The sequence below is a fragment of the Staurois parvus genome, unplaced genomic scaffold, assembly GCF_062004578.1.
Source record: "Staurois parvus isolate SC_StPar_1 unplaced genomic scaffold, SC_StPar_1.0 ptg000145l, whole genome shotgun sequence".
NCBI lineage: Eukaryota > Metazoa > Chordata > Amphibia > Anura > Ranidae > Staurois > Staurois parvus.
The window spans coordinates 9,935,897-9,955,638 of record NW_028317941.1 but is presented as its reverse complement, the minus strand read 5'-3'; the positions used below and the strand labels follow the sequence as shown (position 1 = coordinate 9,955,638).

Here is a 19,742-nt window from a genome sequence, read left to right as displayed (position 1 = left end):
ACAGAATATTTTTTTCTTCCTGATTAATTTTTGGTCAGTTCCTTCTGCTCTTTTGTGGTTTTTTTATTATTTACTATTGAAATTGAGCAACTGTTATTGACACAGGGAAATTATTTTATTGTTTAGTATTTTTTTTCCATAAATGGTTTTATTGGTAACAAATAGTAGCGATAACAAATATAAGCCAAAATTACATAAGTGTGACCACAACAGCATAAAGAAAAACATGCGTTTTTATATACAGCAGGATCAAACTTGGCCTATTAAACAAGAAAAGTAGAAGATATCAATCAGTTGTTAACGGTTATGTCTGTGTCAATGCAAAAATGAGTAAGCAAGCTTGATAAAGCCCCAGGACATACGAGTCTTTCGGAGAGATGGAGCTAAGACTCAGATACCCTCAACATTGGGGACTCATGAGGCAGCATCTATAGACTGTTTTCTTTTTGTTTTGTATTTTTGGGAGTGCACCTGTACTGGGACATGGAAAAAAGGTGAGAGATGTTAAAAAGAAAAGGGAAGGGGAGAGCAGGGAGGGGAAGGAGGAGCCGGAGGCAAAAAAAAAAAACAAATAGCTAAATAAATAAAAAAAATAGCTCTGCCCTCCTCTCCTGCCAGGAAGATCCTTTGAGCTTTCAGCAAAGAAATCAAGAGGCGTTAGGCAATTTACTACTTATCATGTCTGAGAGTAGCAACTTAAAAAACAAGGGGCTCTTGCTTAAAAAAAGCAAAAATAAAACCCTGTAAGGCCACTTAGCCAGCTCTCATATAGCTATCAGTGGATCCAGTTAATCAAGTGACATTAAATTTGTGCATACATTCATATGAAATATGAATAAGCTCCTCCATTTCCTCAGTTTTGTTAATTTTCAAGAACCATTCAATGATCAGTGGGATGGTCTGTGAGCGCCTGTGGGTTTGTATACACATTCTGGCTGCATTCACCATGTGCATGGCAAGGGATCTGAAGTATTCCTTTCTAAGAAGGGTTGTGTGGTGCAATAGATATTGTGTTGGGGTAAAATCCAGAGGCAAAGTTGTGACCTGAAAGATTATTGTGTGTACAAAAGGGTAGCAAAAGTTTGCAGCTCGTTTGGCCAAAACGAGAAAGTTGTTGTTTAGTAATTTTTACACTGCAAGCACTTAGGCTTCAAGTAAATTTAGGTCACATGCACAATATGATTTATTTACCGCAGTAGGAGATTTAAGGTATTTTTCACATTTTTAGATTTTATGCACATATGTTAAAAGCTGCATATATTGTGTAGTGCAGGAGCCGCTAGTTCAATGTGCCCTCTGATACTAGTCATGACTGTGTTGAGACCTCTGCCACTCTGACACTACAAAATAAATTCACAAGATTTGACACCAACCCAGGGGCGGACTAACCATTTGGAAACTCGGGCACTGCTCGAGGGCCCGGGATCAGTAGGGGGCCCCATGAGATGCCCCTGGTACCTTTTTTTCAGAGGATTTTTTGAGTTTGAGCAAGGACACAGGGGCCCCATGATCCCTTATTGCCCGGGGGCCCCATGAGTTGTCAGTCCGCCCCTGCACCAACCCTGTCTCAAGAATCTGGAGAAAACACAGCTGCAGAGTAAAACCGTATATATAAACTTGAAGAACTTATAGGCCTTTCCATTTATTAGCAAACGACTAACAGAGGATAAGAAAAGACATTGAGTAAGATAAAGTTAAGTTTACCAGCTTAAACCGTAACAGGATCATTGAAGGTACAACAAGGGCAATTTGAACAGTGGGTAAGTCTAAACCCTTGGAGCCACACTGCCCACGAGTGCCCTTGGGTGACCATGCTAGGTCCATGTCTTCCTGCAGGACTTTATTTAGGCCAAACAACTCCAAATAAATTGTAGATGGTGAAAGATGTGCAAATTTGAGGCAGATATGTTGCTATATGGTCACTTCTGCTGGCTATTGTTCAGGCCCTTTAAATGTGGTGCACTACTGATGAAGGTTCAAGTCACAGCATACATTCAGTTCCAAGTACAGTGTCACGGGCATGATTTGTAGTTTTGGTTTGAAGAAGAAGCTAAACAGTAGCAGTAGGTGAGAAAGAGTCCAAAGTAAAGTAAGTTATGGAATACTGGGACAATACTCAATAGATTTTATGATGAGACTCTATGGTTGGTTACCTGTGTTTGATACTAACCTGTGGGAGTAAGGGGGTATGGCTATGATAGGCAATTAAAATATTCCTGCCATACTGTGTATGCATTGGGTTAAAAACCCTCTTGTCAGTCCTGCATTTGAGCCTTGGATGCCAATTGCAGAGGGGAACCTTATGAATTGAGGACTTCAGATCTTGAACAGGAATGCTGGTGATGCAGCTAATGACTGGTGAGCCTGCCTGCTTGTTCCAATATGAACTGGAGTATATGGGCGATAGATGTGGTGATGGTCTCTATCTACTAGTGATGCAGCTACCCAGACCGAGCTCCTCACAGAGACCCTAGTTGAGGGAGCGCATTGGCCAAAATGTCTGTGCTCTTCCCCATCCTGGTGCCAACTGCCCAGACTTGCATGGGCAGTGCTCTGAGTCTCTCCACTCCTCCTTTTCATGCTATGGCCCCCTAGGAAATATAAATATATGCACTATTAGTTTTTTACAGTAGAGAAGCACAGCACATTGGTTGTATGTAGTGTTTTCTGTGTTAACCCCTTACCACTGCCACCTCCCGGCCCTGTAAGAGCTTTTAAATTCTGGGAGGCAGAGGTGGGCATTTGGGTCATGTGAACGCTGTGATTGGCTGTCATAGTGGTCACATGAATGGAAAGCTCCTGATCTCTAGTATGCTTCTGGAGCTTTCTGGTCCCCACCAGTATCTGTGCTGGGAGCATGCAGGATGCGCACTCTCAGCACAGAGAGTTGTTTATTTTGGGTCACATAAATGAGAACTCTGAGAAAGCTCACCCTCTGTGAGGCCGCATATATATGTCACGTTGGCGGGAAGAGGTTAAATATCTCATAGCATGCAAGCAGTTCATTGTTTTTACATTATTGCTTTTTCATTACGGCAGTTAATTATTGGAGATTGAAATCATTAATCTCAGAGCAGGTCAGGGAACAATCGTCCATTCCCTTGGTTTTGAGAGGTTAATATTTGGTGGATACAGACTGGCTCGCAATTTACACAGACATTTGCCAAACAATCGCAGCATGCCACAGTAATATAAAAGTGATTAATAGGCTCGTAAACTATTACACAAACTTGAGTTGCACAGTTAAGTATTTTTAGAACAGAGGGTATCTGCATACCATCAAATATGCCAAAAATAAGAGGATTATTCATCATTTCAGGGTAGTGGGCAGAGCCATGCAAATCATTGCTTTTTGTACCTCCAGATGCACATCCTGATTTGCTGATTTATAGTGCAAATATACGGTAGCCTAATATTATAAAGCCATGTATTTCCAACTTGTATTAATGGATAAATAATAGATATTTATAATATATACCCAAAGTGACATTAAACTCACATTTTTATAAAATAAATACAATTCTTTTTGTCCAGGATCACTGCCCATGTAAGCAAAGGGATGGGGATTGTTTAAAAAAAGGCATGGGGTTCCCTCCCCAAATCATACCTTTAGATCTGGTGTGGATTTTAAGGGGGGACCCACATAAAAATCAAGTTATAAAAAGCATGAGTTTCCCCCTCCTCCAAAATCCATAACAGAACTTTATTCAATCATGCAGCCAGGCAGGCCAGGATAGGAGGAGGACAAGCATGCACCCCCAGTTCTAAGCCATACCAGGCCACATGCCCGTAACATGGACACCTCCCTGGCAAAGCACCCTAACCCCTTTTTGTTGAGGATGAGGGCCATTTCCCCAAACCTCTGACCAGGTGGTTGTAGGGTCCTGCAAGTGAAGGCTTAACAGAATCGGGTAGCCCTCTTATTAACCCAGATACGGGCTTCTCCATATGTAAATGAGTAAGGGGTACGTTGTACCACATTGTATGGATTTCTTGGGGGCCTCACACTTTTTTGTTTCTTTGCCTGGGGTACCCACTTAAAAGGGCCTGGTATACATTTTTTTCAAAATCTTGTTGTAGTATATGACATTTACAGTTTAAACAATTATATGGTTAAATTGCCAGAAAATGACTTTTCATTCCCTCCCCCTCTCTTTTCAGTGCCTCGCTTTCATTTTCCTGTTTCTTTTTGTTACACCTTTTTTCCATGTTATCTGCACTACCATATGTGAAATTTTACGTTTATTACCATTTTTATTATCATTACTAATAACAGTATGTGTACACCGTTATACATATATATCCTTCATAATTTTCTGTTTCATGGTTCAGTGCTTTCTTTTTATTATCGTTATATCTTTTATTTATTTTTTATAGCTTTATGCTTTGAGATCATGTTCCATATTGATATGCGTTTTTTCCATGTTACTGTGTCTTCAAATCTCCTCTGAGCATTGTTGTTCCACGCCAGACAGTGTCCTCTATTTAAGCTGCTACTTTCCCAAGGTCCACCAGGCCAATATAAGGAGCTAGAGGCTCCGAGCATGTAGCCTGACTGGCCCACGTCTGTGCTCTCCCTCCCCACTGACCCTCCGCCTCTTCCTGTGATGTCACATCCTGCCGGTGTTTCCCAGGCTGGTTACTAGGCTCCTTCCTGCACAAACGCTGCTGAATCGGCTCTACAACACCACCACTCTGTATTATTGACCACTACAGTGTCTCTTACCATCTCCATCAGCCCAGCTGCTATTGCACTAACCACCGGTGGCGCCTGCATGATGTTTTGAAGAACGGTCATCTCTCATATACACAGATGAGCTTGTTTTATTACTTCCTTTGTGAATGTTTTTAATCCTTTGCTATTAAATAAAGTGTTATTACTACACTCAGATGGGCGCCTCCTGTCTCTTTTCTTCTATCCTACATAGATATCCCAGGATTTAGCCTTTTTTATATGGTATTTTAATTTTTATTATAATCCATTCTAAATATAGCTTCTTTTTTAACTAAGTCACTATTATGGCTATTTTAAAGTAAATTTGTGCTTTGGTCATGCAGGGCAAAACAGCAAGTTCATATAGCTTGAGTCCTAAAAAACATGTTAATTTTTGTTTTCTCACCTGCTACTCAAGAAGATGAGAAGTGGAGCTACTAGACATGTTGAAACTGTTTCTATTCCCATACAAGACAATTGGAATACAAAGACAGCTTAAAGCAGGTTTGATGAAGATCAGAAGTTCAAATGCATGTCAGAGGGAAGTAAACTACAGGGCAAATAAACTTTGCAGTGTATGAATCCTAAATGATCGCAAAAACATCTTGAACTTATCTCAAATTCAAGCTGTTTGAACTTAATGTATACCTAAACTCTAGCAGTACGTTTCTCCTATTTTCTCGCAGTGTTATATAGTCCTAACACACTCACTGCCCTTGGCTGACAATGCTGCTTGGTATGGTCGTCACTCTAGGACCAGAAGTGAGTTATTGGCTGGATGACCATGTGAAAATAAGGGGAAAAAGTGTGAAAAAATGAGTGAAGCCCCATATCTAAGGACAAGTAAGCTGCAATAGTTTCACATTTTTGCTTTGGGTTTAGGCACACTTTAAAGCACACTACATTCAACTAGCAACACAAGCCCTAACTCTGTTGTTCTTTCTTCTCTGTCTAAGAACTTCTATGAATGGAATTACATAAAGCCATGAAGCTCAAACAAAGATAGATTCATATACATGTATATGTGTTAATATTTAACTGCTTCAAATTTCAAAATATCTTTAATTTTATTTTGCTTTATGTTTTGTTTTGGGGTTTTTTTCAGGAAAGAACAACACTGCTGCAGAAAACCTTCAGTGTATTGTTTATAATGTTTCTATTGTTAATTGTTCATGGACTGTTGGTAGAGAAGCCCCAGAAGATACCCAATACAACTTGGCTTTCAGGCAAACTCAAGATGAAAGCCAAGTACCAAATCCAAAGTAATTGTTTTTTTTTAATTTAATGTATTTCCAAACAGAACGGGATGTGAGTACTTTTACATTTATTATGAAAGCATACACTTTATAATTGCCAAAACACATATTAACAGCATATTAACTTAACCCTCCCCCCCTTTCCCTAGCAATACATACTGTCCCTTTATTCATGTCATTGCTTGCACTTGTGGAACTGGTTCTTTTTCCGTTACCGTGACACCTCTGGTTCTTATTACTGTATAATCTTTGTTATAACTTTGATCTCATAAAAGGCTCCATCTACTTACTCCTGGTGGCCAAAAAGTGAACTTAAGTATGTACAATTGGGGAGGGAACAAAATACTCTGACTCATACCTTATTTCTGGCAATGCAAAAATGCTAGGACTTACATATTGTAGTATATAATTAGAGATGAGCGAATCGAACTTGGCGAAGTGGAATTTGTTTCGAATATTAGGAAAAATTCGATTCGCGCCGAATCCGAAAATTAGCATACTTCGGATGCACGAATCGAATTTTCCCCGATCGGCCGATTTTCATCCCTTCTACAGCCGGCAAAAAGTGTCCCTGCAGAGAGCTCCGCTATTTCTGACAGTTCTCTGACAGTTCCTTCACATTTACAGCGGTTGAAACATTGTATCTATTTGTTTCCATTTAGGATACAGATGTTTTTATTCGGAAACAAATAGATACAATGTTTCAACCGCTGTAAATGTGAAGGAACTGTCAGAGAACTGTCAGAAATAGCGGAGCTCTCTGCAGATACACTTTTTGCTGTACTGGAATTCTTCTTATTTTCATCCTACTTCTTCTTCTTCTTCTTCTTCTTCTTCTTCTTCATCCTCATCCTCTTCTTCTTCTTCTTCATCCTCATCCTCTTCTTCTTCTTCTTCTTCATCCTCATCCTCTTCCTCTTCTTCTTCTTCTTCATCCTCATCCTCTTCTTCATCCTCATCCTCTTCTTCTTCATCCTCATCCTCTTCTTCTTCTTTGTCCTCATCCTCTTCTTCTTCTTCTTCTTCATCCTCATCCTCCTCTTCTTCTTCTTCTTCTTCTTCTTCATCATCCTCTTCTTCTTCTTCTTCTTCTTCTTCATCATCCTCTTCTTCTTCTTCTTCATCATCCTCTTCTTCTTCTTCTTCTTCATCCTCTTCTTCTTCTTCTTCATCATCCTCTTCTTCTTCTTCTTCTTCTTCATCATCCTCTTCTTCTTCTTCTTCTTCTTCTTCTTTTTCTTCCTCACCATCATCCTCTTCTTCTTCTTCATCCTCATCCTCTTCTTCATCCTCATCCTCTTCTTCTTCTTCATCCTCATCCTCTTCTTCATCCTCATCCTCTTCTTCTTCTTCTTCTTCTTCTTCTTCCTCATCCTCTTCTTCTTCTTCTTCTTCTTCTTCTTCTTCCTCATCCTCTTCTTCTTCTTCTTCATCCTCATCCTCTTCTTCTTCTTCGTCCTCATCCTCTTCTTCTTCTTCTTCTTCTTCTTCTTCTTCATCCTCATCCTCTTCTTCTTCTTCTTCTTCATCCTCATCCTCTTCTTCTTCATCATCCTCATCCTCTTCTTCTTCTTCTTCTTCATCCTCATCCTCATCCTCCTCTTCTTCTTCTTCTTCTTCTTCTTCCTCATCTTCTTCTTCTTCATCCTCATCCTCTTCTTCTTCTTCTTCATCATCCTCTTCTTCTTCTTCTTCTTCTTCTTCTTTATCCTCATCCTCTTCTTCTTCTTCTTCATCCTCATCCTATTCTTCTTCTTCTTCTTCTTCATCCTCATCCTCTTCTTCTTCTTCTTCTCCTTCTTCATCCTCATCCTCTTCTTCTTCTTCTTCATCCTCATCCTCTTCTTCTTCTTCTACTTCTTCATCCTCATCCTCTTCTTCCTCTTCTTCTTCCTCTTCTTCTTCCTCTTCTTCTTCCTCTTCTTCTTCCTCTTCCTCTTCTCCCTCCTCTCTTCCTCTTCTTCCTCATCCTCTTCTTCTTCATCCTCTTCTTCTTCATCCTCTTCTTCTTCTTCTTCTTCATCCTCTTCTTCTTCATCCTCTTCTTCTTCTTCTTCTTCATCCTCTTCTTCTTCTTCTTCCTCCTCTTCTTCTTCTTCCTCCTCCTCCTCTTCTTCTTCTTCTTCCTCCTCCTCTTCTTCTTCTTCCTCTTCTTCCTCATCCTCTTCTTCCTCATCCTCTTCTTCCTCTTCTTCCTCTTCACCCTCTTCTTCTTCTTCATCCTCTTCTTCTTCTTCATCCTCTTCTTCCTCTTCATCCTCTTCTTCCTCTTCATCCTCTTCTTCTTCTTCATCCTCTTCTTCTTCTTCTTCAATTGAAGCTGCTTCTGCTCCGCCACTCTGCCATTGGACTCTTGTTAGTCGTCTCCCCACACTGCTGCTGGGGGGACTTTTTAACATAGGCCTCTGTATGGCCTTTAATTTAAGCTGCTTACGCTTCGCCACTCTGCCATGGGCCCCTGTACCGCCTCCTCATGCTGCTGCCAGGTCCAGAGTGTGTCATGGGTCCCTGTACGGCCTCCCATTGCTGCTGTCTCCATCGCCACACTCTGCCATGTGCCACTTTCAGGTCTACTCACACTGCTAGAAACCCTTTTAATAAGTTAAATTCGCAGCGAATAAATTCGCATCGAATCAAATTTATTCCGCAAATTCGGCGAATCAGCCGAATCGAATTTTTGAATAATTCGCTCATCTCTATATATAATGTATGATGTTAAGTAAAGGTTGCTAAAAGAAAATATAGAATAAACTACAGAAGGGGTGTCAGACTCACCTGCTCCATGCTCCTGCATTGGGTCTTCATGCATACGTATGGCCTCCAGCTTCCAGGCTATTTCAGCCCTGTAGCCAATCCCAGATCAGGCACTATCTGTAGAGGGCTAGGTGGCATGTTGTTTGACACATCCCACCCCAGTGCACCCCTAAAACACTGTTGCCTGTGATCCCAAATGCCCCTGTCATCTCCACTGTTCCCGCTTTTATGCATCCTCTGTGACTCCTGTACACCCCTGTAGCTCTTGTAGAATCCAGTGACTTTTGTATCTTGTGATCCTGTAATCCCTGCACCCCTGTGATCCCAGATACTTACTCCTGTGTTCCTGTTATCTCAGCACCCCAGTGCTCCCAAAGACTTTCACCTATGTTCCAGTGTTCCCTGCACCTCAGTGCTCCCAAAGACTTTGACCTGTGTTCCAGTGATCCCAATGACTTTTACCTGTGATCCAGACACTCTCACATCTGTGTTTCTGTGGTCCCAAAGACTCTTGCTAAGGAGCTGCCTGTTTGGATTAGTCAGAGGACCATAACCTGGAAGCCATCAGCAGCAAAGTCATCGCTCCTTGTGGGTGCTCTGAAAAATACCAGGAAGCTTCTTAGACCATACACCTTGGCTCTTCTCAGAACTCTCAACTCCACTGAATGTGCTGAGTCCTGTTCCTCCTTAGTCCTGGGAGTATGCTATATCCAATGTCACATCTTTCTTTTATCACTCAAATGTCCAAGCTATCAAATACCTTTGGGTAACCAGTATAATTTAGACCCAGTTACTGGTAACAATTCCTGCCCAGCCTGTTGCTAGTGGATACACACACTCGTCCATGACAAAGGTTAAGCCGGCCATAGATGAATTGAATCTTCCCAAGATTCCTTTCATCTATTGGCAGGCTGGTTGTTCTGAAGTTGATCCACTGATCGACTTCAGTACATCCAGCCTGTCATATTTTTTGCATGTGATCACTGCCGGCAGCTATAGTCATCAGCAGTGATCACTGTGTTTTTCCAGCAAGAGAAGCTACCCTCCAGGAGACCACAATATCACTACAGGAGGGATTCCCCCATCAACGCTGACTGTGTTGATGGGGAAATCACCCTGGTGGAAGGAAAGACAATTGTATAATCTTTGGAGTGTTTTACATGTTTCTACAGTTGTAGTCTGTACCTCTTTGCACCACTTTGATCTGGCCAGAGTGACTTGTTCATTAAAAGAAACTTGGAAAGTGGAAGTGGAAGTGGAAAATTCCAGCCCTTTAAAAGTCACTGTTGATGAAGAATTTGTACCCTGAGAATTTTAACTAGGGAACATACGTCTTTTGGACATGTGAAAGTTAAATTTCTGAGTATCCATTTTCTGTGTTACTGGGTTCCACCTGCCCACTCAGATTTTGCAAAATAAATATAATGCAAAATTAAGGAATTCAGTTAGGGGAAAGTCATAACATGAAAACTCGAACCCTGTAGTTGAAGATCAGTAAACAGTTAATTCTATAGGCAAAATAAAAATGTATTTAACTGCTGAATATGACTTTTTAAATTATATTTTTATTTATGCTATTTTTTTTTTGCAACAAGGCAGAACCGTGTGTACGCACCATGTGATAACTACAGAACAGATTCTATTGGAAGACAAATTGGATGTATTTTGAAATCTCCAAAAATTTATTTCAATGTGAGCGTTTACGTACAACTGGTGGGATCAAGTAGTGAAACTTCAATCCAGTTCTTTGATGGACTGTTAAAACTGGATCATTTTGGTAACTTGACACTTTTTTATTGCTATTTGAAAAGTCAAGCAATAAGTTGGCAGTACTGAAGTTCCCAGAGAAATTGGAATTACCCGACTTTTCTGTCAATGCACTCCAGTATAATTTATAAGCACAAAATATTAGGCACAACTCCCACCCCAAGTTTTGGCTTAAAGGAAACCCAAAGAGAGAAAAATATTGGGGCTGCCATGGCTGGCCTCCTTCTGAAAACACTCATACTGGACTATCCCTGGCTTCAGTACTGTTAAATCACTAACCTGCAACAAGCATTCAGAAAACAAAGCCCATTTGAAATCAATAAAGTGGTTGTAAACACTTACATTTGCCCACTGAAGTGACTAGCCTCTGGAAACAAATCCCCTTACATAAGTTGTACCTGTTTATCTGCACCCTCTCTCTCTCTCTACATCTTCCTAAAACACACATTTTACACAGAATTTCTTAACTCCAGAAGTCAGGGAGAAGGGATCTGATGTCGCACACTGCAGAGCATAAGCAAGGAGCTGAGTGTAATCTGAGACCTGAGTGGAGGAAATGGACATAACGCCCTCTACATAGTCTCTTCGGGAATCATGCAGACCTGAGGCTGTCAATCACCTGCTCTGCGCTGGAGGGGATGGGGGGAGGGTTGCAAGGCAGTCTCCCAGGATTTCTTGGTGTTGGCATAGATTGGCAGATGTGACTCATACAGATAGCAGAGGAAAGACAGCAGACAGAAGTCATACCAAGTGCTTTAGGTCAAGGGAATTACACGCCATAAAAAGATGTTTTATTTAATTTTTAATTTCAGAGGTTTACACACATTTATAAACACAGGCATTTATGTTCATATATACAGTATGTGTCACAGGAGTAAAAATGTCATGCCACCGTGCCAATCACCGTCGATAATGACACCATGAAATTTTTGGTACAAAACATGGCAGAATTATATGTAATTATATGTGTATTTTATATCGAGATGCTACAAACATAAAAAAAAAAGGTAAAGGGGGAGGAAAGAGTTAATTAGGGCAGAGTAAGATTAACTAAGAGTTATCGTAAATTGAAAAAAATTATTACAAACTATTTGTCAATTGTCATGTAGCTTTAACTAACATTATATACAGATCAAATTATTCCTCTACTTAAAGGAGGTTAAAGCCTGCTGTGGGCTGGCACCTCAAAGTCAGTCCAGATTCTGGATTGATCCCAACAATAAAGTCAGGATCCAACCAGAAAACTAACTGGCAGCTAGCTCAGTCTCTCAGTATGCTGCTGAGAACTTGAGACAGAAGCTCCCACCCCTCCACAGCCCAGCATTCCAGTGAGCATTGGAGAGGTAGAAAAGAGAGCCAGTAACTGACAGCCAACAGCTCTGCAGACTGAAGACTGAGAACTGACTGATCAATTCTCAGTCTTAGAGGCACTGGGGGACAGATGCAGCAGTTGACTGATGCTGCATCCACCTAGGTGAGTATGAATGTTTTTTTTTTATTCAACCCTGAAGTTCTGTTTTCTTTAAATTAATCTAAATGCATTGTATCAGTAATATTGGTACAATATATTTAGCAATAAAGCGTACAAACTGTATAAAGGCAACCTAAATTTACACAGAAGTGGCTGGCTGAGTTCCTGCAGCACACAGCAAGACCTGGATGTCAAATTTATACTCAGCCTAGATGTTTTTCCCAAGCAGTGCAGCCATGGTGTGGAAAAAAGACCTGGGCATTCACCCAAGGTCTAGAAAGAAAGGTACTGGGATGCAGGTACTAAGGAGTCTTGGGCTTTGACTTGATGCTGATCGCATCTTTATTGTTTACATGGATGGATGATATTCTATGGGCTCTCCACAATCAATTCAGCTGTGATATAAAATATGTGTTTAGATTAGACCAAATGTATAACCTTAAATTTTTTAGATATGTATTTAAAGAAAATCTTGTAATGTAAATAAATGATTTTGTTTTTTGTTGGCACCTTTAAAATCCCATGAATTTTTTTCTACCTATGTAATGTAAATAATACTATTCATATGTGTTTATTACTAATACCATGTTTCTCTATATAGTTTCTAATTATCTACTGAACATTCTTACTTTTATATTTACTGCAATAATTAAACATGACAGTGCAAGCATGTAAAAATGTGTAACTCAATTAATTACTTTTAACTAAGCACTAAAATAATAACTATGCGCCCTCTTAAAATATGCTATACTTTTCTTCTAACCTATTATTTTTTTATAGAGAGCTTTATCTATCAGCTTTTAAACTCTGCACTGTTAGATCAATAACTTTTTTGTGTGTTTCTAGTAATTTTAGATCCTCCAAGAAATATACACCTGTATTATAATTCAAATGAACTTGAAATTACATGGGAGACTCCAGAAACGTACAGCAATCTACACAGCGGTTACTTCACATACACTGTTAATATAAATGGGGTAATATCTCCTGTTTCACTTCTCTTTGTATTTTTAATTATTTCTAGAAAACATGAATCTATGCAGTCCATATAAAAAATGCCTCAGTATTCACACATATGTTGTGAATAATCCGTACATTGTGTTTAATTGGTGTATTTGCTATGATTATCAGCTAGTGTCCATAATGTGGTATTCTCCTAAAAATATACAGCATGTACAGTATATGTATTTATGCAAATATATGTGAACGCCATACTACATTTGCAACTAAAAATTCTAACTGTAACGCAAAATTTTAAAACAGTGTAATTTATTTTTCTTTATTGTCCATTACAGGACAAAGGAAGGTAAAATTTATTAGACAATTGCATTTTACTGCCACTTTCAGAAGGTGGGACACTAGCTAATAAAAGCCAGCCCCTATATGACCTTGCCTCAAACTGCCATGCCTTGATTTTTTTACTAGTATCCTAAGAGGCTGACCTACTCTTCCTCACCTCTCATATATGATCCAAAGAGTATGGCACAGCCAAGATAGTTATATCTTGTATATTATATATTGTATTATTGTTCACATGGATGGATGATATTCTATGGGCTCTCCACAATCAATTCAACTGTGATACAAAATATGTGTTTAGATTAGACCAAATGTATAACCTTACATATATATATATATATATATATATATATATATATAGTATGTATATGGTAAAACAATTGCAAAAGGTATTGATACACATTTATGTGGTGTTATTCAGATACTTATAGTCAGATACTCGCTAAGGGATTCTGTCCAATCATCAACAAACTATGATGATCTGATGTTTCAGTCAGCTACAGCCACTACAAGCTGAGGTCTAATGGTAAATTGGATAGATAAGAGAACCTGTTCCATAGCCAGTGTTGCAAATGTCTGCAACTCATCTCCCTATTCCTGCATTGACTAAACATGAACAGTTACCTGAAGCTAGAACAGATTGATAAGGATAGAGAAATTTTGCCTGTATACCTAATTGCCATATACTATTTGTGGGTGACTTTACAGTATATTTAAATCAGTCATTTTATTTCAGAATGAACATAATGTAACAAGGGGACAATCTTACAAAACAAGTAATTTACATATGAATGAAAAAGTAAATGTCTCTGTGAGAGCAGGATGGAAGTCCAAGGAAAATAGCAACTGGGGTAGATGGAGCGAACCATTCATAATAGGTAATAAAGTAATAATAGTGCCAATTTGTTTTCCAGTTCAGAATAGTTTATCTTTTATGCAAACATATTTGTTAAATGCCAAGAACATATTTTGTGTTTGGATAAACAGGACATTATGTTCTGATAACCACTCTATTCTTTTCCTCTTATATTACTGCCTAACCAAGCTGCTTAAATATTGTTCAGCCACTGTACAATATTTTGGGTATTGTCTCTTTGTGTAAAGTTTGCATTTAAAAAAAAAAGATGCCATATCAATCAGTGTCATTTCAAGTAGTATTATATGCTGCTACAGCAAGATATCACAAGTCAAAAAGGGTCAAAGAGTTATAACATGAACCTTTTTGTTTGTGCGTTAATATTTGTTTTGCTTTCTGTGAAAAATTTAACATAACATTCTTGTTATTAGTGTGGTGTTTTTCCTTTATATGTTAAAGTGCACCTGTGTCCAGACTGTAGACATTAAACGATTTATGCATTTTTAACAAACTGTAAAAATGCTTTAAAGCAAGCCTTCCCTGTCTTCTCTAATCGCTTTTAATGTGAAGTTATTAATTCTTATATATCCAAAAAGATTATAACTAATACTCTAAAGTTGGGTTTCAATCAGTTTTTCAGTGGCTTAGAAACAGATGCTGGTTGTTTACATTGGAGTGCTGGCTGCCAAGATTTGCCATCATAGAAAAAAAACGTGCCTTGGTTGTGAACTTTGAAAACTAATTTTATCCCGATGCTTATAAATACAGAGATGAATAAAGGCGTGTTTTAGGTTTCATTCACACGTGTATAGAGCAGATTTCTGTTTCAGGAATCATAGATGTATACAAACATTTGTGGCCATTCAGGTTGCAGAAGTGAATGACAGGCTGACAGTGGCCACATCTATTCATGGCTGTCTGCATATAATCGCGCATGGAACAACTACCAGCAGTTAGGGACAAAAATGCATCCCTGGATGAAAACTATGGAGATGAATAACTAAAACTAGGACAGAGAGAGTCTGGTGCAGCTGTGCATGGTAGCCAATCAGCTTCTAAAGTTTAGCTTGTTCATGAGCTTTGGCAATAAACCTGGAAGCTGGTTTATTGACTGGTTTCTATGCAGAGTTGTATCAGATTTTGCACTCTCCAGTTTTAGTAAATAACCCCATATATCTATATAAAGTTTTAGATCTGTTTAACTAATTAGATTTGTCACAAACCTGGTCATGGGTACAGGTTGAAGCTTAGCTCAACATTTACAGAGAAAGTCGAGATTTGCAAGTTCAGCTGCCTAAATCTCTAAATTTACTTAACGCGTATCGACAACAAAAACCAAAAATGTAAACTATTGCAGCTCATCAGTCAATAGATGCAGTGTCCTTGTCACTTTTTGTCAGCTGAAAAGAAAGCACAAACATCCATATCTATCTTTTTTTTAACTGCTAGTTCCATCAATCCACCATGCAATGGAGATAATTGAATTTGGACATGTTTTAAGTCCAGCTTCTGTGATAACCATGACTGCCGCCCTTAGATACATTGAAGTGAAAGAGCATAGCCACCCAGAGCAGGAAGTGTATTATTTGCAGGATCACCAGGTAATAACAAAGGGAAAAAGTCTGAAAAATGAAAATGAATGCAGCCACCACATCTAATAATTGGTAGGAAGAAATATATAAAATTTTCATTTTTTTGGTTTAGATATGGTTTAATGTTTTGAAATTATTTTTCATAGATCGTAGACTGGAGTTGCGTAGATATCTATATGGTTTACGTTACAGTATAGCTAAACCCTAACAAAGAAATTCCCTTATTTGCTCCCTTTGGGTTTGGGGTTAAATATACAATTGATTGTGTTTTTGGTTTGGTTGATAGGTGCAAAAAAATCAGTTGATCAAAAATTCAGAGCTGTCCGGTGTCCTAAAAAATGAGTAGTGTGGCAAAAGAAAATTGGGTAGGGTTGACAGAAGTCAGACCCACAAAAGCTCTTTTTCTGTCAGTCCACAACAGGACTTAGGAGCTGGGTCCATTCAACTGTACTTGTATTGTAGAGATGTACTGTATTTTTTTTTAAACTAACACACATTCCCCCACCTATTTGGTGAAGGGACTGGACACCAAAAACATCAGCTCCCATCTGTTTATCAACCGACAAACAGTGTTACCTATTGGCCAACTTGAAAATCTTACAAAAGCTTTCTTGCTGAATTAGAAAAGTGTTTGAAACGTTGTAATTTATGTTAGCCTCATAAAATGATAACAAACACATCTAAAGCTCAACACATGCGGTACAATCAGACGCTACCACCTCTTTCAGATTCCCAATATCTATGTAGTGCTAGGACCTGCCTGATTGTTTACAAAGAGATTTAATAGTATAGGTAGACCTTCATATTATATATTTTGGTAAATATAAAGTAAAGTGTACAAATTTTGTATAAAGGGATTGTAATGGTGAGCTTTAGTATAAGAAAGTATAATCATTAACAGTTATTTATCTGCACATGCACAAGTTTTAGGACTGTTAATTTTTGTGTTATTCATAGCTATATTTTTAGACAACAGCATTTCACTGGAATTCACTTTTTCATATTCTTTTCTGTAGAACCTGATTCCCCGAATTTTACACCAAACCACCATCTTCTTGTATTGGGAATCATAACATTTGCTATTCTATTCCTTCTTATTTTCCTGTGTCACAGGTAAAGTCCTAACATTATCATGAAAATATTTCATAGCTATGTATTAAATGTAAACAGTTACAGAAAACAAATTTAAATAAAACATAGTATATGTGACAATATTTATTTGAGTATGCCAAAAGAGTTTGTCAACTAAAATCATCTAGTTAGGGCAACGGTACCAGATATTTTATATTATAATAAATACTTGCTTATATGTTTTAGGTTAAAGGAAATTATCTCAATGTGTTTGATTCCTGGGTCCCAAGGAACTGGCTAAAGTGACTTATTGGCTAGTTTTGCAACATATGTTATTACATTTGCATAGATACAGAAGTTATTTATCACTCTAAGGCCCCTTTCACATGTGGCAGATGCTGGTCTGATTAGCAGGGCATCAGCTCACAGATCCCCTGCTGATTGGAGCATAGTGAGCCGATGACATTTCCATGACCGCTCAGTTTCTACAGAGCGGCCAATGACAAAGCCCCCTCTGCTCTATGGTCGACCAGGAGTAAACAAACTCCACTGTCTGTTTAAACCCAACTTCTTTCTGATCTGATCCGCCTAAACAGAGAGGATTTTTTTTGTTTAGTTTTTTTTTAGCAGAGTGGATCAGGCCTTGAAGTAGGCAGGTGTAAACGGACACAAGTCCATTTACACCTGCTTGTCAATAGGAGTGTATGGATATTCTGATCAGGTCCACCTGAAAAATTGACAGGCAGATTTGATCGGATCACCTATGTGAAAGGGTCCTTATTATTTTACCCCAAAGGAACGATCTAACCTGTGAGGAATTTTATAAAATTATCCAAAACACCTTAGCGAGTTAAAAGGGAAATAAATATACTATCTGTATTTTAAACAATTTTGTTCACAAATTGTGCAGCCACAATAAGGGTTTCTTTTAGATTACAGTGTTCAAGTGACCCTGTGAGCTTTTATGTACAGTGACATACCTGCTAAAAAGAATGTGTGTTGAAATGTGGCCACTGCTAGTATTTAATCAGTCATAAGTTAAATATCTTTTACCTCTGTCACATGCTTTGGTTTCTCCCACAGACGTGTATGTCTTATAGTGACATATGAGCCAGTGGGAGAAACCACAGCATATGGCAGGAAGCAGGTGGGATACTTGAAGTGAAGCAGTAGCATTTGAAGACATGTGCCAATGAAAAGGTAAGTACATTGCCTCTGCTCTTAGCAGGTATGTTATTGTATAGACTTGACACTGTCCTGACTCTGTTAAGTAGGTTCCTGTGACATGTGGAGAGCTTTGTCTGTTTCAGAGTTCACCAATCTAAGGTGAGCTTGTTACCAGGTGGTTGGACTAAGCTGAAAGGTGAGCACCGTTCTATAAGAGTCCATTGGAAGAGGTCTTTCAGTCCCTCCTGCCTTAGGTAGAAGTTATAGATCAACAGGCTACATACCTGGTTGGAGCTCAAGACCTAGAGGGCCTTTTATAGGCTTTGTGCATGTTGTATTATGAAACTTCAGTTAAAGAAGTGGAACATTAGTACCTCAAGTTTGTGGAAACTTATTATAGTGGTAACTGTGTGGCACAAACGTTTAACCCTCACCCAGAGACTGTCAGGCTCTGTAAGTGAACTACCTAAGGGCAGGGTGTTCTTAGCAGGGTATCCCAACTGCAAAGACTAAGGCCCTTACGAATGAAGACACTGAATTAAAGAGATGTCAGCAATATCTCTATCTCTCTCGTATGTGGTGGCTTAGATTTTCAGGTGTTACATAGAGAAATTAGATGTAAATTCATCTCACATGGTTACCCCAAAACAGAGTTACAAATACAGTGCACCAAAATAGCCTCATCTGCTTGCAGCAGCTTCTAATCTTACAGGGACCACTCAGCACAGTTGCCAATGATCCTCACCAAAGGTTAAATTTTTTAAATTTGTCCACAGCAAACAATTTGTATGATAAACAACACTGGTCAAAATTGTGGAAAGCTATTTTTGTTGTAAGAGGAAAGTGGAAGTTGAACATTTCAGCAAACATTTCTTCTGATGTAGCACACATATGGGTGAAGCAATGGCAGCCATAGGTCCTTCTAATCCAATACAATCCCACAGTGTCCTGCTGAGTGTTTTTGTTAAAAAATGTGCCACTAGTGACCTCAATCCCTCCATTAACATTTATTTTAGTTAGCTAGTGCTTGGCTCTTGGTGTGCTCAGTACTATTATGCAGATCCTCCTTGGTGCCATTAGTATGCCTGTCCACTGTAAGTGGTGCTTTTCTATTCAGAGTCTCTTGCTCTCAGTGTATGTCATGCCTTCTTATGTAAATAGTGTGTGTTCTGTCTGTTTCATGGTCACCTAATCCTCTGCTCCTCTTACTCTTCTCCTGTGTTTACTCACTTTCATCCCTCTTCTTTCGTCTTTTTTTCACAACCTTGCTCTGACCTGTACTTTTACCAACCTTGTCCTTCTCCTACTTTGGCTCATTTTGTCTCTTTTTACGTTGTTCACAGATTTATCTCTGCCAGCAGCACATGAAAATTTTGCTTCCAGAAACACCATGTGTCCTATCTACCACAAATTATAACGCCAATCACTGTGTTTTGAAACTAGGGAAAAAAAGTCCCCCTTAACATGATTTGATGGAAGAACCCTTGGAACATGCTGCAGCTGTTTAATTTCATGTGAGTACATGGTGTCATGACTCACAAAATTCTCCACAGATACTAGACATTTTAAATAAAAATTATATGAATTATACTTTACAAGTCATCCTGCTGACTAAGAACACTGTTCAACAAATTTTTATTTTTTGCCAGTTTTGGAAACAAAAGGATCCATTTCTTAATGAATTTCACATTCTGAGTTCAAATATAACAATGAAATTTGTCAATTGGCTCTAGTTTTTCTGTAAACGGAAAGTTTTCTACTATAGGCGTAATGACTACATAATGCACAATAATTA

The 19,742-nt window shown here is 38.7% G+C and overlaps 1 protein-coding gene across 1 annotated transcript in view; it reads left to right on the top strand.

Annotated features, from left to right (window-relative positions):
* The window catches only part of LOC149464929 (granulocyte-macrophage colony-stimulating factor receptor subunit alpha-like), a 35,673-nt gene extending 16,136 nt beyond the window's left edge, over positions 1 to 19,537 (top strand). The window contains exons 4-9 of the mRNA XM_089673887.1: positions 5,820 to 5,940; positions 10,320 to 10,501; positions 12,809 to 12,939; positions 13,998 to 14,139; positions 16,726 to 16,822; positions 19,291 to 19,537. Of these exons, the coding sequence (XP_089530013.1) occupies positions 5,820 to 5,940; positions 10,320 to 10,501; positions 12,809 to 12,939; positions 13,998 to 14,139; positions 16,726 to 16,822; positions 19,291 to 19,315 (698 nt within the window). The 3' untranslated portion in view covers positions 19,316 to 19,537. The remainder of the gene's footprint in view (positions 1 to 5,819; positions 5,941 to 10,319; positions 10,502 to 12,808; positions 12,940 to 13,997; positions 14,140 to 16,725; positions 16,823 to 19,290) is intronic.
* The last annotated feature ends 205 nt before the right edge of the window (positions 19,538 to 19,742 follow it).